The sequence below is a fragment of the Esox lucius genome, chromosome 12 (genome assembly GCF_011004845.1).
Source record: "Esox lucius isolate fEsoLuc1 chromosome 12, fEsoLuc1.pri, whole genome shotgun sequence".
Taxonomy (NCBI): Eukaryota; Metazoa; Chordata; class Actinopteri; order Esociformes; family Esocidae; genus Esox; species Esox lucius.
This window is the reverse complement of record NC_047580.1, coordinates 13,881,990-13,904,245: the sequence shown is the minus strand read 5'-3', so window position 1 is coordinate 13,904,245 and position 22,256 is coordinate 13,881,990. Positions and strand designations below refer to the sequence as shown.

Below are 22,256 nucleotides of genomic sequence, written 5' to 3'. Positions count from 1 at the left end.
TCTTAGAACCTTTAGCCCCAGTATTCAACTGCTTGTGCAGTTGAATACTGGCCATAGAATGAGTGACCATAAAATATCTATTTTATCTTTCATTCAGAACCTAAAATTAACCTCGACCCCAACTTCTGGAAAAAACGTGTTTTCAACGTCCTTTGTTTACTGGGTTAAACCTACGATTTAGTAACCTAACGCAGCGACCCGTCGTAGAATAATTATCCCTGACTAGGTTTCGGAGGCGGGGTATCCGGCGATGTCTTTGGAGTTGAACATTGTTCAACAAACGCCCTCCTGAGTGCATGCTCTCCAACAGCGACACAGCGAAAACGTGAAGGGAAGGATCACTTTTTCCGACTTTCCCATCTCATTCGAGGACAGTTTTCTGCAATGACGTCTCGTAGGTAAGACTGCCTTGATCGAAAATTATGGAATGAACAGTCCTTTCACCCATTATATATGGCGTATCACAATTTATTTTAATGCGGACTTGCGGTTACGTGCACACGCGTTTATAGGCTGTCTCAGATCATTTAAAACAGACGAAGCCCACAGTGGTTGCTTCATTCGTTTTTTTGTTTTATTTTTTTATTTTTGCTTTGTATCATGTGTTTGTAAGTTATTGCAGAAGTTATTATATGTGATTTCAGAGTCGCAGTATGGATTTCAATTTTAGGTGGGATAAGCTAGCCTACTTTGGTCTGACAATGTTTCGCTAGCCAGGACATGGGACATGTCAAAACTAATGTGTTGTTGAATAGCATGTTATTGAGCGAAAAAAATCCGGAAAACGAAAGAGACGTTAAAAGGGGGTTGCAATATCATTACATCTCTCTTATTTGTCTTTTCTGTCTCAGCTGCTGTGCAGGAAATTAGTCTAGCTGTAATATCAAGGTGCTCGGTTTGGCTTTCGCAGAGTTTTTGTACTTTTTATTCGTAGTTGCAATGCAAAAACATGTTAAAATTTAGTTTGAGTCCCTTATTACTTGCGAATGGTTACATTTTAACCTCGGTCAATCTAGCTAAACATGTTAAAGTAAATGTAACGTAAAAAAGTCACTTGAACAGGTCTTCAAACAGCATTGTATTGGGAGGCTGTAAATAAGTTAACCTACATAACTGTCATTATCAGTTTGACAAACTATTTGTCTTGACATTTTGGATTTATTATAATTATTGTTGACATTTAAATGACACCGTTTTAACATTTTTGTTCAGCAAGGTCGTGGTTTAATTAACTTAAATAAATAATAACAATACTTTTGTAATCTGAACAAGACTAGTGCGTTTTGCAACTAAGTTAATAATTGAGATGTTTCCCCTCATATCAGCCAGTAAGATCTGCAAATGTCATTTATTTATAGTATAGTAACTTCAGGTTAGTATGGTTTGTTATCAGTTCTACTGCAATATATAAACTGGAAATATTAGTAATAACAAAGGGTAATCAAGGGAGGGTGTATTTGGATTCACACAAGGTGTGTGGAAGTAAACTTGAGATTGTTCCCAATATTGTTATTTTCCAGTATTCTGAGTCTGTGTGAGAAGTATTTATCAAAAAAAGTATGGACTCAAAACACAGCATGTCAGCAATCTAAGAGTTGACTGTGTACATAGACTCTCCAATGTCAGTCAGCTCTAAATTAGACAGAAACATCACATAAAATGTCCAAAAGCAGGCTGGCCTCAGTATGGTAGAATTAAAGTTGTGTGAGCATATTAGACCTAATTAATGTTAGATAAGAACAATGTTGTTTAGTAATTCAGTCCTTTAGGAAACAAAGCTTTAAGTTATCTACTATGAAAACATAGCATGGTAATTCATTTATGTCAAATTTGGCCAAAATAACAGCATCATAAATACTGCATAAATGTGGCATTAGCCTTATTTCATAAGTCAAAATTGAAATGCACATTGGCTCTTTCCTAAGAACTTTCACAGGTGTCTTTTTAGGCCCCATTATGAACAAATGATAAATTAAGGCTATAGAAATAATTTGATAAAATGATGAACTTGTTAAAGATAGAAAGCTCTATGGCTTCATAACCTTCCATTAAAGGTTTTAGTTTGACATATTTATTAAAGTGAATGATCTGAGTATCAGTGACATTCTGTTTTAGTAGAATCTCAGAGGAAGAAGGGCTTCTTCACCAAGATAGTCATAGTGGTGCACTGGTAATATTACATTAAAGTTAACTGATCATTTGTCAGGACAACAGTATTATCATAAAAACAATCTAATAATTCTGACGCAGAAACAAATGGACATTTCATAATTGGCTTTGATAATCTGGTTGGTTAAAGGTGATCCTATCACTGATGAGTTGATGTTTTGTACAACAATGGGAAAGAAAGAAACATATGTGTGCTCAGATAGCTGTTGACCACATTCAAACCCATGCTGTCACAGTGTATGTAGCATATTTCAGGCTGGGTCTTTTGTAAAACCACTTAGTGACAACTGCTGATGTAAAAAGGGCTTTTTAAATACATTTGATTGATTGATTGATTGATATGTGTAACCGAGGCAATGGCTTAGACTGCTAGACCACCCCAAGCCTCTTATAATTCACATAATTCACATTTGTCATAGCTTATTCTACTAATGTCCAGAACCACGTGAAACAACAAGAAGTTCAATCGTTTTTTTTATATAATTAAGAAGGAAAAAGGTAAAATAATCTCACATTCATTACACAATGCCTGAATATAAAAATGTTATATACCTCCATGAAATGCCTTTTACAGATGCACTGCAGGATCTTCCGCACACATATGTAAAATATTGGATTAAAATAATTGCATAAGTAACATATCTTACTAATTGCTGTTTCTGTCTATTCGTTTGTATTGATGTGTAGTCTCCTCATACTTGCTTTAGACTCGCAGTACTATCCCACACATCCTGAAACACCCTGGACTAGTTAAGACTACTGCGGTCTCATTTGGTAACAGAAGACAAGGAGACAAGTCTTGTTATTGTTTAAATTCAGTCCTGTGAGTGTCAGAGGCAGGATTCTACACAGTGCCCCTTTAAGTGTTAAGTGCTACAACCCTTAAAATCTTAAGTCATACAGCTAAATGTTGGCGGGAAAATGTAAGGGCAGTTTCACAGATACAGATTTAGCCTACTCCCGGACACAAAAAAATCAAGCTCAATGGAGAATTTATGTGAATCTCCAATCAAGCACAATCTGTCGCATACAAATGTGGCCTCGTTAACAGAAGATTAGTTTAAAAAGGATGTTGATGTTTACTCTTCTGCATTCTGTTTTGATCAATGTTTTTGTCTTTAGCTGTGCGTTCATTCTGGCCTGTGAGCTTGCATTGTTTTACATTGGAACTGTAAAGCAGTTTCCCAAATGGAGAGCTAGTACGCCCTCTGGACGGGTCCCTGTCCAAATCTAACACAGAAAATAAGCAGGGGTCCCGGGGGATATTTCTGGGTATTGTAATGCTAGTATTGAAACAGTCTAGTATTTTAGTGGGTGTAGGTATCTTACCATGTTTTGTCATCTATTCTGTTGCATCTGTTGCTCAGTATTTCCTGCTCCTGTGAACCACAGGAGAACAGTTGTTGACACACTCGTCTTAGCGTAGCATGGTTGCCATCTTGGAAAGACCTAAATCTAACTAGATCCAAAAAATTTGATCTAGTGACTAAATCACTTCAGGTGAGCTATTAGTGAGAGTGAGTTGAAGGGCTTCAGGGACTTATTGTCAGTAAAGTATATCCCAAACTTTCTGTAATATGTGCTGTCGGTGCTTTCATGCTGTATTCTTCCAGTAGAAAAATCACAATATCACATATGTGCACCTCTTCTTTCATCATTCAGCTACACATTATAGAAGGTAAGCTTGGTTGTTGCCACCATTACATTGTCATAAGCATGACTTAATGCCTATCAAAATGGAGTTTAGTGTGGAATTAACTAGTTAAGTTGACCCCATTAGCTTATCTATCGCTGGAGTCATCTCATATTGTACTCATATTTTACTGGTTAATTTGGTCCATTCAAATGAAGCAGTTCAAAGTTTTCCAATATTGGAACTCTCTTCTGACTCCTTTTTTCTTTGGAAGAAGCCCTGTCTTTCAACAAAATGGACTGAAACCATTGAAAACAGTGAGTCATCCAGGGTTCATAGATGGTGAGGGAAACAACTAACCATGTGGAGAAGTAAGATTGCCTTTCCAACATGTCCAGGAATTCACAATGCTGTCAAAAGTGGAGTCCTACAATAATTACAAATAGAGTCACATTTCCTCTTCCTTCTTTGTTTGGTTCAGGTTACCATACTTATATATAATTTCCAGCACCTGTTTGATTAATTAAACACAGCATTCGGAAACACACCCTCCAGTGATGTGATTAAATTGGTTGGTTTCTTCTGAATCTGATTCTTCAAACTTTCCTGCCATTTGTTGTTCACTCAATTCTGTTTGTCACAGCCTTAAACCTTCCATTTCTAGATGATGTCAGATAAAAAAATTTAACTTGCTAATGAGTAGGGTTGGGCGATAACTGAATTCAAGTTATCATGTCTTGGAAATTTGCTAAATGTCTGTGATTTTGGTAATACATTGTTACTACGTTCCTTTAAATCTATTCAGGAATTTAATGAGGGCAAATAAGTGATCACATTTTTTTAATGTGTTTTTATGCTTAATGCAACAGCCAAACCTTCACATCCTTCTTCCTAAATGATTCTGCCAATTCGTGGGTTTTTACCCAAAATGAGTGATGAGAATGATAATATTTTGGTCAAAGGGTTTAGTGCCCAAGAGGGGTTTCACCTCGGTAGTTTGTATTGACTTTGGTTACAAACACACAAACGAGAGCGAGGGTAATCTGCAAGCGTTGCAAGAGCACTGACATGCAAAGGCCAACATCAATCTCTGATGCATTTACATCCTCAACTCATTATGCAACCGACTCCATTAAATAAATGCTATAATGTTCCACGTTGCAAAAGATGTTGACACGTTATCTATGGTTGTACAAAGTGGGTTCCGAGAAAAGGGTCAAGGTCTTGATGGGATATGTGCCTCCAATAGCTTTGGCAAAGCTGTCATGAAAATGTCTTTCAAGATTTCTGCAGACAGTTCTGCACTTTTCAACATCCAGATATCTGGTCATTCCGCACCATGGAGCCTTATGCATTTGACTCCCCACTTTATGGCCTACGCTTTATTTATGCGAATTGGAATCTGAAAAACAGATGCCTACAGTCTTTTTCCCTGAAATAATTGTTGTAATGCCAATAATAATAAACATACCGAGCTTTAATTCACGAAGGCAATAGAAGGAGTAGTTGTAATTATTTATGGTAGAAGAGGTAGGGTTCTGTGGGTTGCAAGGAGAGAGAAGATTTGACTGGGCCGATCAGGAGCTGACTTCCTGTAGGGGTTTGACTGCCAAAAGCGCAGACATGGCAGAAATGAATCATGTGTACTAAATTAATCATGTGTATTAAGCATTAAAAGAAATGTAAAACGTGGTGGTCCCAAGGAGAGGTTTGGGAAACACTGTATTATCTGTATGTAGACCTAGACCGATCAGCCATATCCTTATGACCATCTGCCTAACATTGTGTAGGTCCCCCTTTTGCCGCCAAAACATCCCTGACCCATTGAGGCATGGACTCCACTAGACCTCTGAAGGTGTGCTGTGGTATCTGGTACCAAGACGTTAGCAGAGGATCCTTTAGGTCCTGTAAGTTGAAGGTGGAGCCTCCATGGATCGGACCTGTTTGTCCAGCACATCCCACAGATGCTCGATTGGATTGAGATCTGGAGAATTAGGAGGCCAAGTCAACACCTTGAACTCGTTATTGTGTTCCTCAAACCATTCCTGAACCATTTATACTTTGTGGCAGGGCACATTATCCTGTTGAAAGATGCCAATGCCATCAGGGAATACAATTGCCATGAAAGGGTGCACATGGTCTGCAACAATGCTTAGGTAGGTGGTACGTGTCAAAGTAACATCCACATGAATGGCAGGACCCAAGGTTTCCCAGCAGAAAATTGTGCAAAGCATCACACTGCCTCCATCGGCTTGCGTCCTTCCCATAGTGCATCTTGGTACCATGTGTTCTTCAGGTAAGCGGCGCACAGGCACCCAGCCATCCACATGATGTAAAAGGAAACGTGATTAATCAGACCAGGCCACCTTCTTCCATTGTTCCGTGGTCCAGTGCTGATGGATCGGACCACCTGGGCCAACCTTCGCTCTCTGCATCAGTGAGACCAGTGAATGTCTCTGATCTGTGCACATATGTGTGTAGGAGAAGCCCTCACCTCGACGTTTGTCTGAGACGGCTCTAGTCCAGTTGGTGAGGTGGGTGCGCGCTCAAGTGACCCTGTCACCAGGTCAACGCTTTTCCTTCCTTGGACCACTTTTGATAGGTACTGAACACAGGAACATCCCACAAGGGCAGCAGTTTTGGAGATGCTCTGACCCAGTCTTCTAGCCATTACAATTTGGCTCTTGTCAAAGTCGCTCAGATTCGTGCGCTTGCCCATTTTCCTTGCTCCTAACATTAACTTTGAGGACAGAATGTTCACTTGCTGCCTAATATATTCCACCCACTGACAGGGATCATAATGTTATGGCTGATCTGTGTATAGTTCTAAGTGCAATACAGTTTTATTATAGAACCTTCAAATGTAATGTGCTTTTTTTGAGCTTTGCCGCTGAGGAACTGATGCAAGCACCCGTGTATTCTTTGGTTTGAAACACAGCCACCCAACAGTTGTTGTTTTTGCAATGCTAAAATGTTCCATCACACAAGGCATTTCAGCAAATGGTCTTCACAATATGACAGAAGCAGGCTTTTCTGTTCAGGGTAACTCTGGGTATAACGAATGTCTTCCCTTGAAACTTTACATTATTCACAGGGGTTATACATTTTGATCAATTACAAGACTTTTCAACTATCGAACCATAAGTGCACATTTGGGGAGTATACATTTCTCCAAAAATGTTTTAGTTGAAAATGTTTGATCTAACAGAAGAATGGCAAGGGGCCTGTTAATGGGTTCAATAGATACTCTTTATTTGTTGTAAATTACATTATTCTCAAAGTTTAATCTTTCAGAACACATATAGCCTTCCCAATGTACAGTTATTTCCCTCACTCAGACTACAAAACAAATTGCTAAAGTTGCCACATTTGGAGGATGTGGTCATCTTTTTTTCATGTACTTGACAAACCTATCTAAAATGTCTCTGTTGAAGTGGACAGTGTGAGCAATGATGTAATATATATAGTATGTTAAAGTACCACCACTGCATTCCAGTTATGACACTTATGAACCATACTGTCATTTTCAGCTAGTTTTAAGTCGAGCAGGGGTTGTGAGTGTAAAGGCCAACCAAAGTAACTCCCCAAAAATGTACAATAATTCGATAAATTAGACACCCTTTTTTCCACTGTGCTCAGAACATCTAACATCCATTGCTTCTCGGAAGCCAATGAGGTAGTTGAAAATGTCAAAAGCGTAAAGGCGTGATTTCCATGGACATAGGGCACTTCAGGTATTAGGGCTGCATTTTGGCACATTAGCATTTTGAATTCATACAGGAGGGGTACATGGATAACATATAAAGAACACCACTAAGGGTCACTTAATTTATTGTGGTTGCTAAGATCCAGCAATGGTTTTGTTGAGGCGAATTGTGGAGGAGAGGGGAATCAATGGCCCTTCAACCAGAGCTTTTGAACTACCTTGTCGTAGCAAGATATTCTCAACTTCCAATATCAGTCCCCATGGCACCCAAACCCACAACCCTGTTTATAGGTGTCACCTCCACTCTCAGAGTGGGACGCTCTTCTGGTTGGGAGATCTCCTGGTTGCAATAACTAGAAAGTTCCCTCTGTCATTAACTGGACCTTTTTTCTTTTTTTTTTTATCTAAACAATCCAACAATTTGGATTTAAATCTGACAAATACTATGTGTGTTTTTATTGGTATATTACAACTCTGTTTCCAAAGACGTTGGGACACTGCATAAAATACTTATAAAAACAAAGCAATGATATGCAAATCATTTATCCCTATATTTAATTGAAAATATTAGAAAGACAATTATGAAATGTTGAAACTGAGAGATTTTATTGTTTTTGGAAAAATACAAAAAAAGTACTTCTACCAATACTCTGCAAGCATTTGGGAACTGCGGAGACCAATTGCTGTAATTTTGAAAGTGTAATGTATTCACATTATTGCTTGATAGGTTTCTTCCAAAATGTTGTCCTCTCTTAGGGAATTTTTCCTTGCCACTGTGCTTCAACACTGTTGTTGCTTGCTCCCTGGGGTTTTAGTCTGGGTGTCAAAGTGTAAAAGCACTTTGTGACCACTGCTGATGTTATAAGGGCTTTATAAATAAATTTGATTGATATAGGATTTCTGCTGCTGAATAGTTCAGGGTCTCCTATGTCGTATTTTTCGTTTCATAATGCACTAGATGTTTTCAATGGGTGGCAGGTCTGGACTGCAGGCAGGAAAGTTTAGCACCCAGACTCTTTTACTATGGAGCCATGTTGTTGTAATACATGCATAATGTAGTTTGGCTTTGTCTTGCTGAAATAAACAAGGCCATTCCTGAAAAAGACGTCATCTGGATGGCAGCACATTTTGCTACAAAACCTGTATATATTTTTCAGCATTAATGGTGTCTTCATAGAAGTGCAAGTCACCCATGCCACGTTCACTAATGCACCTCCATACCGCCATGGATGCTGGCTTTTGAACTGCGCTGATAACAAGCTGAGTGGTCATTTCTTTAGTCCAGAGGATGCAGCTTCCATGATTCCCAAAATGTTTTTCTAATTTTGATTAATCAGACTACAGGACAGTTTTCCACTTCGCCTCAGTCCATCTTAAATGACCTTGGACCCAGCGAGGGCGGCTGCATTTCTGGATTTTGTTGATGGATTTTTTATGAAGTTTGAACTTGCATTTGTGGATGCAGCAACGAACTGTGTTCACAGACAATGGTTTTCAGAAGTGTTCCTGAGCCCATGCCGTGATGTCCACTACAGAATTGTGTCTGTTTTCAATGCCGTGGCGCCTGATGGCCCGAAGATCACAGCCATCCAATATTGGTTTTCGGCCTTGTCCCTTGCATACACAGATTTCTCCGTATACTCTTTAATCTTTTAAAGAATTTATGTACCGTTTATGATGAAATCCCCAAACTCTTCACAATTTTACATTGAGATACGTTATTCTTAAACTGTTGCACTATTTGCCCACGCAGTCTTTCACAGAGTGAACCCCTACCTATCCTCACTTCTGACAGACCCATCCTCACTGGAATGGTCTTTTTATGCCCAATCATGTTACTGACCTGTTGCCAATTGACCTAATTAGTTGTGTGATATTCCACCAGGTTTTGTTTTTTTAGCATGACAATTTTCCAGTCTTTTGTTGCCTCTCTCCAAACTTTTTTGAAATGTGTGGCTGGCATCAAATTCAAACTGGTCATATATTTTTCAGTTGTCATTGATATGTTGTCTTTGTACTATTACTACGTTTGTGAACTCTGACTGCTTCCTGCAGTCCTCTTCCCATTTGCCACACAGAAATTAGTTTCTAACCTCAGCTGCCTTTTCCTGGTTAAGGAGGTGGCACTTCGTAGACTCTTGCCTCTAATAAATAACATGACTTGTCTCGTCCTTGTCTTCCCTTAGCCAACAAGACTGGAATAGTATTAACTAGTCCAGTGTGATTTAGGGTGGGAAGGATAGTACTGCAAATGTCTAAAGGGAGTATATGGGGATTACAAGTCAATGTAAACGGATAGACAGACCGGCAAGAAAGTTTCAATAAGGAATGTCTCAGGCACTCTGGAACAATATTTGAAACTTAAATAATTCACTGCAGATGTCTATTGGTCATTTTTGTTTGTATTTATGCTAGTAGTACAGTAGAAATTGTCTATTTCCCCTTTAAATCAAGATGAAATAAAATGAAACAGACGTGCTTAGTGCTAGCTTCTAGTCACTAGCTGGCTTCATAGTGATGTAAGGCATTTTTCTGCTGAGGTTGGGCTTGCACTGGATGTAAATACCCCAGTATCATTAGTTGTGCTAAAAATACAGGCAACATGACCAAAACCAACACCCCAGGCTTGTATGTGACCGATATAGCCCTTACGGGGCTTTCATGCAGCGTTGGGGGCACTAAGTATATCACCTTTTTGTCACCATGCCTAGCCAGGGCTTTAAATAGCCCAGGCTGTATTGAACTTGAGACATTATGTAAGAGGATTGCAAGCCAGCATGCTGGATGCACGTGGGGCCTCTGTTTCCCCTGTCTGTCTTAGCAAGCTAAAGCTCTGTGGTGTGTTCACCCGCTTAGCCATTAGTTATTGCTTAGCTATTTTTTTTTTATATCACTCCCAACATTAGTTTCTCTCTCTTCCCCTCTGTTGCTCCCTGCTGGTGCTCTATGCTTGATACGGGGAAGTGGTAGTTGTCAAGGGAATGCCTATTCTTGGAAAACCCTGAGTCACTTCGGCAGTCATGTCCTGTAAGGATAGAGAGATGAGGCTGATATTTGTAGCATGAGGACACCATAGAAAGGACATACTCGAGGTGTTTTTATACTTTGAAATGTGTTTAACCTGTCCAATGATATTCACAAACAAAATGAGTTACAACGTTCTCCCGTTGTTTCTCGCTTTCATCCAGAAAGCGGTTTCTCTGTGAGAGATGGGGAAAGCCTGGGCTCTACCAGTTAATCATTCAACTCTGCACACAGAAAAAGAAAAAAAGGGCAAACACATTTGCCCCAGACTTACACACTAACTGGCCAAATCATTGTTGATAAAAAGAACAATCCCAATTTCAGCGAAACATCTACATGCCAGTCCATCATATGTTCATGGATACTGTGTTTAACAGCTCTTGTGATTGAGATCCCTCATCAGAACACACACCTGTAGACAAGCACACCTGTTGAAACTTTTTTTCACTCCCTCAATATGTTGAATGTGGTTAATTTATCAAGGGCTACATGGATCGGAGAAATATTGTATGAATGCCATTGTAACACCTCAGTATAACGCATCCATGTATGATGTTTTGTAACTTATAAGCATGTATAAGCAATTACAAACCATTATTAACTATGCTTATAGTATTTTATACTATAAGCATAGTATAAGCTTATTTTATACTATAAGCATGCCATTCTCTATGCCAATTAAGGGGCATAGAGAATGGCATCATGTTTTAAGGGTGAACTTGTTAACCGTTAGCTTCTTCTTGGCAGACTTAATAGGAGCTCTGGGACTGGATCAAGCTTGAGAAAGGGGCTTACAAGGGGAAACTCTTAATGAGCTGGCCTTATGGTTTCTTGTCTGGGCACAGGCTGCTAGTGAAATGAGCTGTCTGGGGAAGGTCTGCTGCTTTCTTGCCTTCAGTGTGACCTATATAATTATAATGTATCTCATTTTCATAATTAAAGGGCATGGATTAGCAATAGAAAAGAAGGTTACTTTCATGTTGGAATAAAAAAATATTTGGTGTTGTCCTTGTCATTCTCCTTCTCATGTCTAACTTTGTTCATCCGCCATGTTTGCTTAATCTCATTCCCATACATTTTAGTCTAAATGTGTGGAGATATCTGATGGACCAGTGCAACAAACTTGGTCTCCTTCTTTAAATTTTTTAGCACTTCCCCCTCCTAATATTAACTCCCAAGTCTTGCCACAACAACTACGCAGGTACTGTAGTACCTGCGATGGAACCGGTTACATCCCCTAGTGCTGTAGCATATAATCATACTGGTTAGATGCCCTGGCAAGTTTTATTCAGATAGTTTTCCCCAAAATTGGTACACATTGACCACAGGTGTTATAGTCTTTTTTGCAGTAATTTGGCAAATGCATAATGTGCCTATTAGCAACTTATTGATTATAAATTGAGAGTGTAGTCACTGAAATCCCTAATTTTGTGGCCTGATCATCTTCTAGATCATTCTGACAAATTCACAGTCCCTTTTTTATTTGATATTGTACATTCTGTGATGAGAAGGAATTGTCCTCCGGCATGACCATTATTGGGAAACGCATTGATGTTTTTAGTTTCATGTATTAATTGTAGTATGAACAGGACACACAAGGTATGGACCATAGAACAACCTCTGTCAGATGCTCTCCCTTTCAAACGGGCAGCTCAAAGCGGCTTAAGAAAGGAAGGCTGAAGTAGGAGTCATTGGTTGGCGTGGAGACGTTGCCGCGTCATCTATGTCCCCAGAGGGTGATAGTACCAGACGGGCACTCTTATCAGGGCTGCTCGCACTCATCCAAATCCCAGATTAAATTCCCCCGCCTCTCTTGCTCCAGTCCACAACGGCAGCACCCCCACGGGTCCCTGCCCTCCCCCTCGTTCTTCTGCTGGTTTAGCCGGGGCTGGATTACTAAACTCTGAGGCAACTGAACGTGGGGCTCTGACAAGCTCCGACCACAATGGTGAGGTAGGAAAAGAAAAAATGCATCTCATTCACTTCCTACAGTTCTTAACTATTCTGCCCACATGGGTCCTACCAGTGGATGCTTTCTGTTTTGTAGTTGGTGAATTGGTCTGATGCTTCCGTAGTTGATAGTCAATGCCCTTCTGTGTATTTTGGAGAGTTTGGCTTCAGTGGACAGGGTGGTGCTGGGTGGTTGTGTTTGTTAATGTGTGGTGTTCCGACTTTCTGAGGGGAGTGACCCTACTGCTTGAGGTTAGTTCTTGTCAAGCCAGGGAGAGAGAGGGGACAAGCAGGGCAGTCAATTCTGAGCAGTTCTCTTTGTTCCATTGAGGGGTCAGAGGTAAAACCAGGGTTAACCACTGATCTGTGGCCATCAGGCAGTCGTGTATGGGTGTCTTTCTGTGTGTATTGTGGAGGGGGTTGCAAACTAGAGCCCATAACAGAAAATGATATTGACCGGAAATGGGCACAAAGCTATTTGGCTTGTTTTAAGTTTCAGTCACAAAACAAACATCTCAGAACATTGTTTCATGTGTTGTGCTCCCATGTGATTTAGCCTACTCCAAAACATTTCTCTACCTGCTGAAAAAGGGCTAGTGTTATTGAAAAGTTGGTGTAATAACAGCACGACGTATTCCCAGGGTCTCGAAGTTTGTCTGTTGCCTGCTTAAACAGGATCAAAGACTTCATGGTGTGAGTGGGCCTCCATTGTTTCATCAATTAACATGATTGTCAGCAGTGCTGGCCTGACTTAAAAAGCTGCTTGTCTGGGATTACTGTAGTAACACATGACATTCTTTTCTGATTGGAAGACAAATGTTTTCCCATGGCCCAGTAAAACATTTCTGATTAGTAACAGTATTATTTCTAATCTGCACCTCAGTCAACAGTCCCATGGAGACCTACTCTACAAGGTCCCAGTCAGCACACAACAGCTATACTTTTCTCTATTGCCTGTTCATTGAACATGACAGCACCCCAAAAGACCTTTCATGTCCATAGAATGCTGCACAAAGTAAAAGTGTGAGTAAAAATGCTTGCAAGGTCCATCCCAGTGCCAACAACTTTTCAAATGTGCAAGTCTGTCCCTAAACAAGGCAGTTAACCCCAATCGCTTCCAGCTCATTGTTGAAAATTAGAATGACATCAAGGTCAAAAGGAACAAAAAACTTGTGACTTTAGAGGATTTACTCTTTTAGATTATATCATTATGGAATACTGTATAAAATTACTAGAAAGGGAAAGAAGTGGAATACACTGCTCAAAAAAAGGGAACATGTAATCATCACAGTATAGTCAAGACAATTAAACTTCAGGGATATCAATCTGTCCAGTTAGGAAGCATAAGCGATTATGAATTAATGTCACCTGTTTAGGTGCAAATTACAGTGCACTGGAGAGGCAACAGCAAGACAACCCCCAAAAAGGGAATGGTTTTTCTGGTGTTGTCCACAGACAATTGCTCTCTCCTTATCCTTCTTGACTGATTCTTCTCAAGCTTTGCATTTTGCTAGTGTCCTTGTCACTACTGATAGCATGTGGCGGTACCTGCAGCCAATTCAGGTTGCACAGGTAGTCTAGCTCCTCCAGGATGGCACATCCATATGTGCCGTCGCAAGACATTTTGCTGTGTCTCCCAGTACAGTCTCAAGAGCATGGAGGAGATACCAGGAGACGGGCCGTTACACAAGGAGTGCTGAATAGGGCTGTAGAAGGGCATCAACCCAGCAGCAGGGCCAGAATCTGCTCCTTTCTGGTAGGAGGAACAGGAGGAGCACTGCCAGAGCCCTACAAAACGACCTCCAGCAGGCTACTGGTGTGCATGTTTCTGACCAAACAGAAACAGACTCCATGAGGGTGGCATGAGGTCCAACGTCCTCTAGTGGTACCTGTGCTCAAAGCCCAGCACTGTGCAGCTTGATTGGCATTTGTCAGAGAACAGAATTGGCAGGTCCACCATTGGCGCCCTGTTCTCTTCACACATGAGAGCAGGTTCACACTGAGCATGTGACAGATGTGAAAGAGTCTGGAGACACCGTGGTGAATGTTATGCTGCCTGCAACATAATCCAGTGTGACCGGTTTGGAAGTGGGTCAGTGATGGTCTGAGGAGGCATATGCTTGGAGGGTCTCACAGACCTCCACATGCTAGCCATCGGTACCTTGACTGCTGTTAGGTACTGGAATGAAATCCTCAGACACATCGCATGACTTTACTCTGGTGCAGTGGACCCATGGGTTCCTCCCGGTGCAGGACAATGCCTGAGTCCAGTTGAGAACCTCTGGGACGTTATGTATCGCTGCATCCGACGCCACCAGGTAGCACCACAGACTGTCAAGGAGTTAACTGATGTCCTGATCCAGGTCTGGGAGGAGATCCCCCAGGACACCATCCACTGTCTCATCAGGGGCATGCCCAGACCTTGTCAGGAGTGCATACAGGCACGTGGGGCCATACACACACTACTGAGTCACATCATGAGTTGCCATGATGAAATTCACACAAGTTGGAACAGCCTGTGATTTAAATTGTTTACTTAGATTTTCGCTGTGAATCGGTTGGTGCTTTTGGTTTCCATTGACTGTTTTTACATCATTTTGTTCTCAATGAATTACACGATGTACAGTAATGATTTTGATCTTTAATATATTATGTTCATGTTTCATTTGTGTGTTCACTTTCATTTTCTTGAGCAGTGTACAATGTAAAAATTATGAATACACAAAATCAATGAAACACTATATTTCTGTCATGTTTCAGCTGTTAAAGAACCACAAGCATTATTTTGGCCTAGGATATTATATAGATATATGTAGCTTTTAAGTCTGGTGGATCATGCAGTAACCACTATTCTACATTATGTCATGTGTGTTTATGTGTTGTTACACACACACACACACACACACACCAATTGAGATGTCAAAGTTATTATAATGCAAGGAGTTGCATTTCCATTTCCTCATTTGACGGAAAGTTATGCCTGATATTACCAGATATGTTTTATTCCGTTCAGTAGCAGACTATGTAGTTTAAATGAATCATGTTATAGATGGTTTAAACTAGTCACCAGCCACATTACTCATAATATTTTGTGGAACACAACACCATAGAACTTCATCCGTGAAAGGTGACTGCTTTGCTAAATGCACAAATTGGAATTTTCAGTGGAAAACTGACCCAATTACTGCAATTTGTTTTTGGGGGGGGGGGGGGGGGTGTTCATAGTGACCTTTTTGTGTTACCAATAACATTCTCAGGTAGCTGATCATGTTGTGTTTCTGTCCCATACAGTCAAAGCACCAGTGTGCATATAAGTCAATGTAATGCTTTTTTAATGGAAACTACTATTTTCCCCCGATTTGAGCACCCTTTTGAAATTGTGATGAATCGCAATTCACTACAGATTTTCCTGGAACAACCTTCCCCCAAATAAATCTTCTTTGGCAATCATCCTTCCATTGATATACATTGCAGTCCATTGTTAATGTCGCAGCATGGGCCTTTGATGAAGTCACAGAGAGCCTTGTTCAATCCCCCCCAGCCCCGTATTAGTGCTCTAATCCCGTGGTGGATGCCAGTAGTAATCGGTTACAATTTGCTGCTGCTGTTTGAAGAGTTCCTCAGTAATCTCCTGGGCTTGGAATGAGAAAAAGCCCTGGTGCCGGGGTGGATAACGGGGTCAGGTGCAATCTGGGCCGCTGTCAGTCCGCAGATGTCTGCTGCTTCATGGGCTTTGGTTGCGTCTGTTCCCCCAGCGCCACTGACTGTTGTCTACTGTCGTCATCTCTCTATTTCGGTTTCTGACCCGCTCTCGTTCTTTCTGATACTCTGTCTCTCTGTCTCTTTTACTATCATGTGAATCTACTTTGTGAATTACGAGCCATCACTAAAGCCTGGTCCGTCCTGATTTGAGTGTCATTCCACCAGAGGTCCGGAGCAAAGGCACAGGATAACCACCCGCCATTCCAAGGACTGGGTTCACTTAGTTGAGGTTGTAGGAACTTCTATCGATTCAGATGTTTACCCCGCATTTGAGTTCCAGCTCCCCACGAGTACGATTAAATTGGATCCACAGTTTCTCCATCAAGCAGAAATATGAAAGAATGTGTATTTCACGGCTACTTGAAGGCTGTACGGATGTCCCACAAGGCTTGTGAGTAGATCTAGACTTAATATGTCTGTCGCTATCCTTATCTTATTTATACAGTCACTGTTCCTCTGTTGTTGTCCAGGGTATTACAATGGAAAGACTCAATACTCACTACTGTGCCAGGACATAGAAAGTTGACCTTATATATTTGAATACTAGTAAATTATTAAACTTGTGTACCTCTTTCCATTAGGACCTTTATAATCTGTTCATGGAAGATCCTTACAGGCAGGGGGTTTTATTACCAGCTTGAGCACTCAGCATGAGAAGGAAAGATGGAGTAGAGGCAATGAAATGAAGGTGGGGGGGGGGTCCGGTGCTAATCATCAGGGGTCCAGTGCCCTTTATCAGGAGTCCAGATCTCTTTATCAGAGGTCCATTGCCATTCATCCGGGGTGCCAGTGCAGTTCATCAGGGTTTCGGTGCAGTTCATCAGGGTGCCAGTGCAGTTCATCAGGGTTTCGGTGCAGTTCATCAGGGTGCCAGTGCAGTTCATCAGGGTTTCGGTGCAGTTCATCCGGGGTGCCAGTGCAGTTCATCAGGGTTTCGGTGCAGTTCATCAGGGTTTCGGTGCAGTTCATCAGGGTTTCGGTGCAGTTCATCAGGGTTTCGGTGCAGTTCATCAGGGTTTCGGTGCAGTTCATCAGGGTTTCGGTGCTGTTCATCAGGGATTCGGTGCTGTTCATCAGGGCACTCTATCCCTGCCATCTCCGAAGCAGCGCTTCTTAGAAATAAACTTTTAAGTCAGCATCTGTATAGAACGTCCAACCACTTGTATAATGAAATTGTAATTAGAGTATCTGTTGTATTTCTTTTATTGCCTGAATTGGTTTCCATAGTTCTTCTGGAAGCATGGGGGAGGAAAGTGCATTTTGCTGTGGAAATCCATGTGCTATCTGACTCATTGATTCTATAAATGTCAGTCTGTGTAAAAATCCTTTTCAACAATCCCTTTCAACATGTGTTTAATCACTAGTTGATACATCTAGGTCTTTCTTTTGATGAAAATAGCCCTTCTATCAGATGTTTTGTATCAAGTTGTTCTCAAAAAGCCCCAATGCAGTCTTTTTAAGATTTTTTTTATAAATCAAAGAGTCTGTTAACTCTTTTGAAGTAATTCAAAAATATATTGTAATAATTTTTGTGTGCCTCCTTGAATTTGTTTTTTTAAACCTCTATTCCACCAGTCAATCAATTTAGAACTGTTTTTTTATTTCCATGATAAAAAAAAAAAAGTAAGACAAAACATAAATGACAGAGAGAATAACTGTCAATATCTTGAAAACAATAGCAAAAAAACTAGATGTGTGTTCAGCCAGGCACTTAGTGTTGGTCTGTTTTATTACATAAGGCAAACATCCATCAATTGTCTGTATCGGTATCCTAATTTGTCCTTTGAACTCCTCTAGGGACAATCCTCTAGGTTTTAGATTGGCTTGGATGGAAATCCAGACAAGGGGGCTGAGTAATGGAATAACTATTTTCCATGCTTGTTTCTTTGGGTAATTAGCATGAAACAATATTTGAATTTGAGTTTGTATACATTTCCATTTCAAGTCAGTGTCAGACGTCTTTAAATATTAATAAATACAGATACCAAATGCAAGTTGTTATTCTGGTCACATGGATTTGGTCCTTGACATGCTCAGTCTGATTGTGGGCATTATAAAACAAATTTGAAGATATTTACATATATAACCCTGATTGGTTGTAATCCTTTTGTGCTGTAAAGCCTTTTTTATCCCTAAAAAACTTTAAAAAAACAAAATATAAAAAAAATTTAAAGAAAGAAAAAACAAAAGAAAACTGCACTGCACTTCCCATTTAACACATGTTAATTGTTCTGAATGTACTGGCATCTTTTACAACACAACTACATATCACTGTAGCTACTTCCTGACACTCCTCAGTTCTTCTTTACTATCCAGATTTGTTGATTTACCCAAACCCAGAAATAATGAGCATGCTGGTGTTTCTTGCCAGTAACCTTTAATAAGAGAGATTGTTAAACGCAGCTTGAAGTAATGGTTCCTTACATAGTAACATATACTATATATATTTAATTGTTCATAGCATATTAAAATCCAGATCTGTATCTAGTCATAGCATATTGTCTAAAATATTCTGTTATACACTACCGTTCAAAAGTTTGGGGTCACTTAGAAATGTCCTTGGTTTCCATGAAAACATACATGAAGTAAGTTTGAATAGGAAATATAGCAAAATGAATAGGAAATATGGTCATTGACAAGCTTAGAAATAATGATTTTTAATTGAAATAGTAATTCTGTCCTTTAAACTTTCACCAAAGAATCCTTGATTTGCAGCAATCTCAGCCTTGCAGACCAATGGCATTCAAATTGACAATTTGTTAAGGTAATCTGAAGAAAATCTAGAACAGATCATAGAAATCTAACGACCAAGGCCATGGCCGGCCATGGCCGAACATATCTAAGCAGCCGTTACATTGACCCCATATTTTTGAACGGTAATATATACTTAAGGCTATTACTGAGGCACACAGTTGTCAAAATGTGTAGTCTTGTCCTGGTGAATTGCACTAGTAGTTGGAATTCAGACTTCATCCATTTACTCCACTCCCACCTTTTCTTTTTGCCCGTACTCATTCCTCCTTTCTGTCCCACCCCTTCTTTTTTTTCTTTATTGATCCAAGTGTGCTCACTGGGATATCCAAACACTTAGATATTATTTTGTTACAATTTTCATAATCTATGTCTCTAACTCTTACTTTCTCTAACTTCTTCAGAATGCCATGAAAAGTGATGCCATTCTTATACAAAAACAAGAACCGTCATGTTCTCAGGATTCTGGCATCAATACCGAAGTATCGGTTCTCGTGACATTCCTAGTAACTACACATAACAGAGCTTAAGAACAGAAACTTAAAGCAAGACACAAAATAGAACAATATTACACTAGAACATATCCAAACAAATATCCAAACAAGATTTGTGAGGGGTGGAAGAACTTCAACAGGGACTGTGATAGGGAACACAGGTGATGACAATAACAGCAAGGAAGAGCTGTCCACAGCACTTGACTTGGGATAAACTAACTGCAGGAACTGACAAATTGCACATTAGACAATGTTCATCAAAATGTATGGTTAATAAGGCTTGTTCCATTAAAGCAGCCTATCCCAGACCTCCCAGATGGCTCTTTTGTCTATAAAAGGAAATGGAACGCTCTTTGCCTGAAATTAGAAGTAATGGAACACCGTTCTGGAACCGTCACGGCCCAAGTCAAGCGCTGGGTGTCCGTGCTCCAAATGAGGAAGACAGGGCCAGAGTTTAGGCTAGACAGTTTTTTTTGACAGCCAATATGGCCATTAAAATTCCAGAATTCCGGCCATATAGAACAGCTACCGGACTTATGTTTTAAATAGCCATATAATAGCCTACATTTAAACAGCAATAAAACACAAACTTTATGATCCATCAAATGTTTTTTATTTAAATTAGTCAGCCGAATGAACTCTTTACAATCTTTGCAAACTGAGCATAGAGGCTATGCCTAGGTCTGTGGCAATTAGGCCTACATAATTGTCTGATCGAAATAATTTGAGCCAGATCGCAATAATTTTTATTGACACACTTAGTCACATGACCAAACATTCCGTAATGTCTTAGCCGAGGCTCAATGTTTTCTTGGCAACAGATCATATACAGCTCTTGAAAAAATTAAGAGACCACTGCACCTTTTTCTTTCCTTTCCAAAAAAGTTGAAAAGGAAAGTTTTGAGAGAGGAACAGAAGTGTTCAATTTGCAGTGGTCTCTTAATTTTTACTCTACTGTTCCTCACTTAATTGAGTCAGCAGGAAACCAAAGCAGCAACATCTCTTGTGAAACCAGCTCACAAAGAAAATTACTGGATTAAAAAAGATGTATTGTCATTTGTGGTAGATCGGAGAGACATGCATATGAATTATATTACCCAACTCACATTCTGCTGGTAGATCTATAATGAATATCGAATTAATTATTCCTTGCCAATCCCTGCGTGTCTTGGGACTTCAGTTTTGTCTGAAATAAGATGGTATTATATGTTCTGTAATTGTTTATGTTCTGCTGTCCAGATGGTTAGTTCTCACTGTATATAATATGTGAATTTAACTACTGTAATTGAAACTAAATCAATACATTTTTAACTAGGAAATAATCACAACAGATTATACTGTTCTTGGACAAAGTGCTGGGCTGGAAAAAAAGTTGACGCCATTCATTCCTTCAGGGATGGATATAGAAACATTTGTTCCGGCTAAGTGACTCTGGACTTTGCTTAACACTTTTTCTCTGTTCTTACAGGTGGTTCCATCCCAACATCACCGGAATCGAGGCAGAGCAGCTCCTCTTAACACGGGGTGTTCATGGCAGTTTCTTAGCCCGGCCGAGCAAAAGCAACCCAGGGGATTTTACTCTCTCCGTTAGGTAAGGGCCTGCATGTTCCCAGCTAACATCTTTGATTCCAAAAATATGTTGGGAGTTATTTGGCAGTAAAATGGGGACATTTACATGCTTATTCTGTGTGTTAGCATGGTGCTCTCCTATCGCTTTCTCCTAACGTTGTCTCTTCAGGCCAGCTGAATGGTTAAATGAACACATGAGTGAATTTGCATGTCATCTGTGCATAACAGGGTAAACTGAAATGAGAAATAATCACTTCTCAGTTAGCAATCTGGCTAGAGAGCAAGCGAGAGGCTTGCTTTTGGGTCATCAATTGTTGTTATTGTGATTCTAAACTTATGTCTGAATATTATGAAAAATATTATTACATATTTTTTGCTATCAATCTAAACACCATACCCCACAATGATGCCATGACACTTCACCTTAAGCTCAGATGCATCCAGTGTCCTTTGAACATCTTTGAGAAGTCTCTAAAACATGATTGGAATCCACCTGTGGGAAATTGAATTGATTGGACATGATTTAGAAAGGTACACTGACAGATACAGTGACATTGAACCATGGTCAGGGATGTGTCCAAGAACCTGATGGTCACTCTGATAGAGCTGTGGAGATGCGAGAACCTTCCAGAAGGACAACCATCTCTGCAGCACTCCACCAATCAGGAATTTATTATAGATTGACCAGAGAGAGTTTTCCAAAATGCACCTAAAGGACTCTAAGACAATAAGAAACAAGATTCTATGGTCTAATAAAACCCATATTAAACTCTAGGCTAAATGCAAGGTACCAAAACCTCCCTGACCAAAACCAAGCCATGAAGTCCAAGGAGCTCTCTGTGGACCTCTGATATGTGTCAAGGCATAGATCTGACAGGTTCTAAAAAATGCTAAGGCATCGAAAGTTCCCAGGAGCACTATGGGCTCCAATGTGATATGGAAGAAGTTTGGAACCACCAAAACTGTTCCAGTGGTCATTATAGGGTATTGTGTAGATTGATGGCAAAATATGTAATCACTTATAAATTAAGTCTATAACTGAACAAAATGTGGAGAAAGTGAATTCATGTTATTTGTATTACTGTGTATATGATATTCCTTTTGTCACTAGTTTTTTGACGTTTAACAATGGTTAATGAAGCATGTGATATTCAATTGTATTTAATTTATTTGCCCTCCTTTTAAAAAATATTCACAT

The 22,256-nt window shown here is 40.0% G+C and overlaps 1 protein-coding gene across 10 annotated transcripts in view; it reads left to right on the top strand.

The window, feature by feature from the left end:
* Positions 1 to 225: 225 nt before the first annotated feature.
* The window catches only part of ptpn11b (protein tyrosine phosphatase non-receptor type 11b), a 49,767-nt gene continuing 27,736 nt past the window's right edge, over positions 226 to 22,256 (top strand). For 2 of the 10 annotated variants that reach the window (XM_034295927.1, XM_034295928.1), the window contains exons 1-2: positions 16,186 to 16,635; positions 20,958 to 21,080. In XM_034295927.1, the coding sequence (XP_034151818.1) occupies positions 16,499 to 16,635; positions 20,958 to 21,080 (260 nt within the window). In that variant the 5' untranslated portion in view covers positions 16,186 to 16,498. Of the gene's footprint in view, positions 399 to 12,364; positions 12,486 to 16,183; positions 16,636 to 20,957; positions 21,081 to 22,256 lie in introns of those variants that run through there. The other 8 variants (XM_034295930.1, XM_034295929.1, XM_010875796.3 and 5 more) reach the window with 7 other exon arrangements.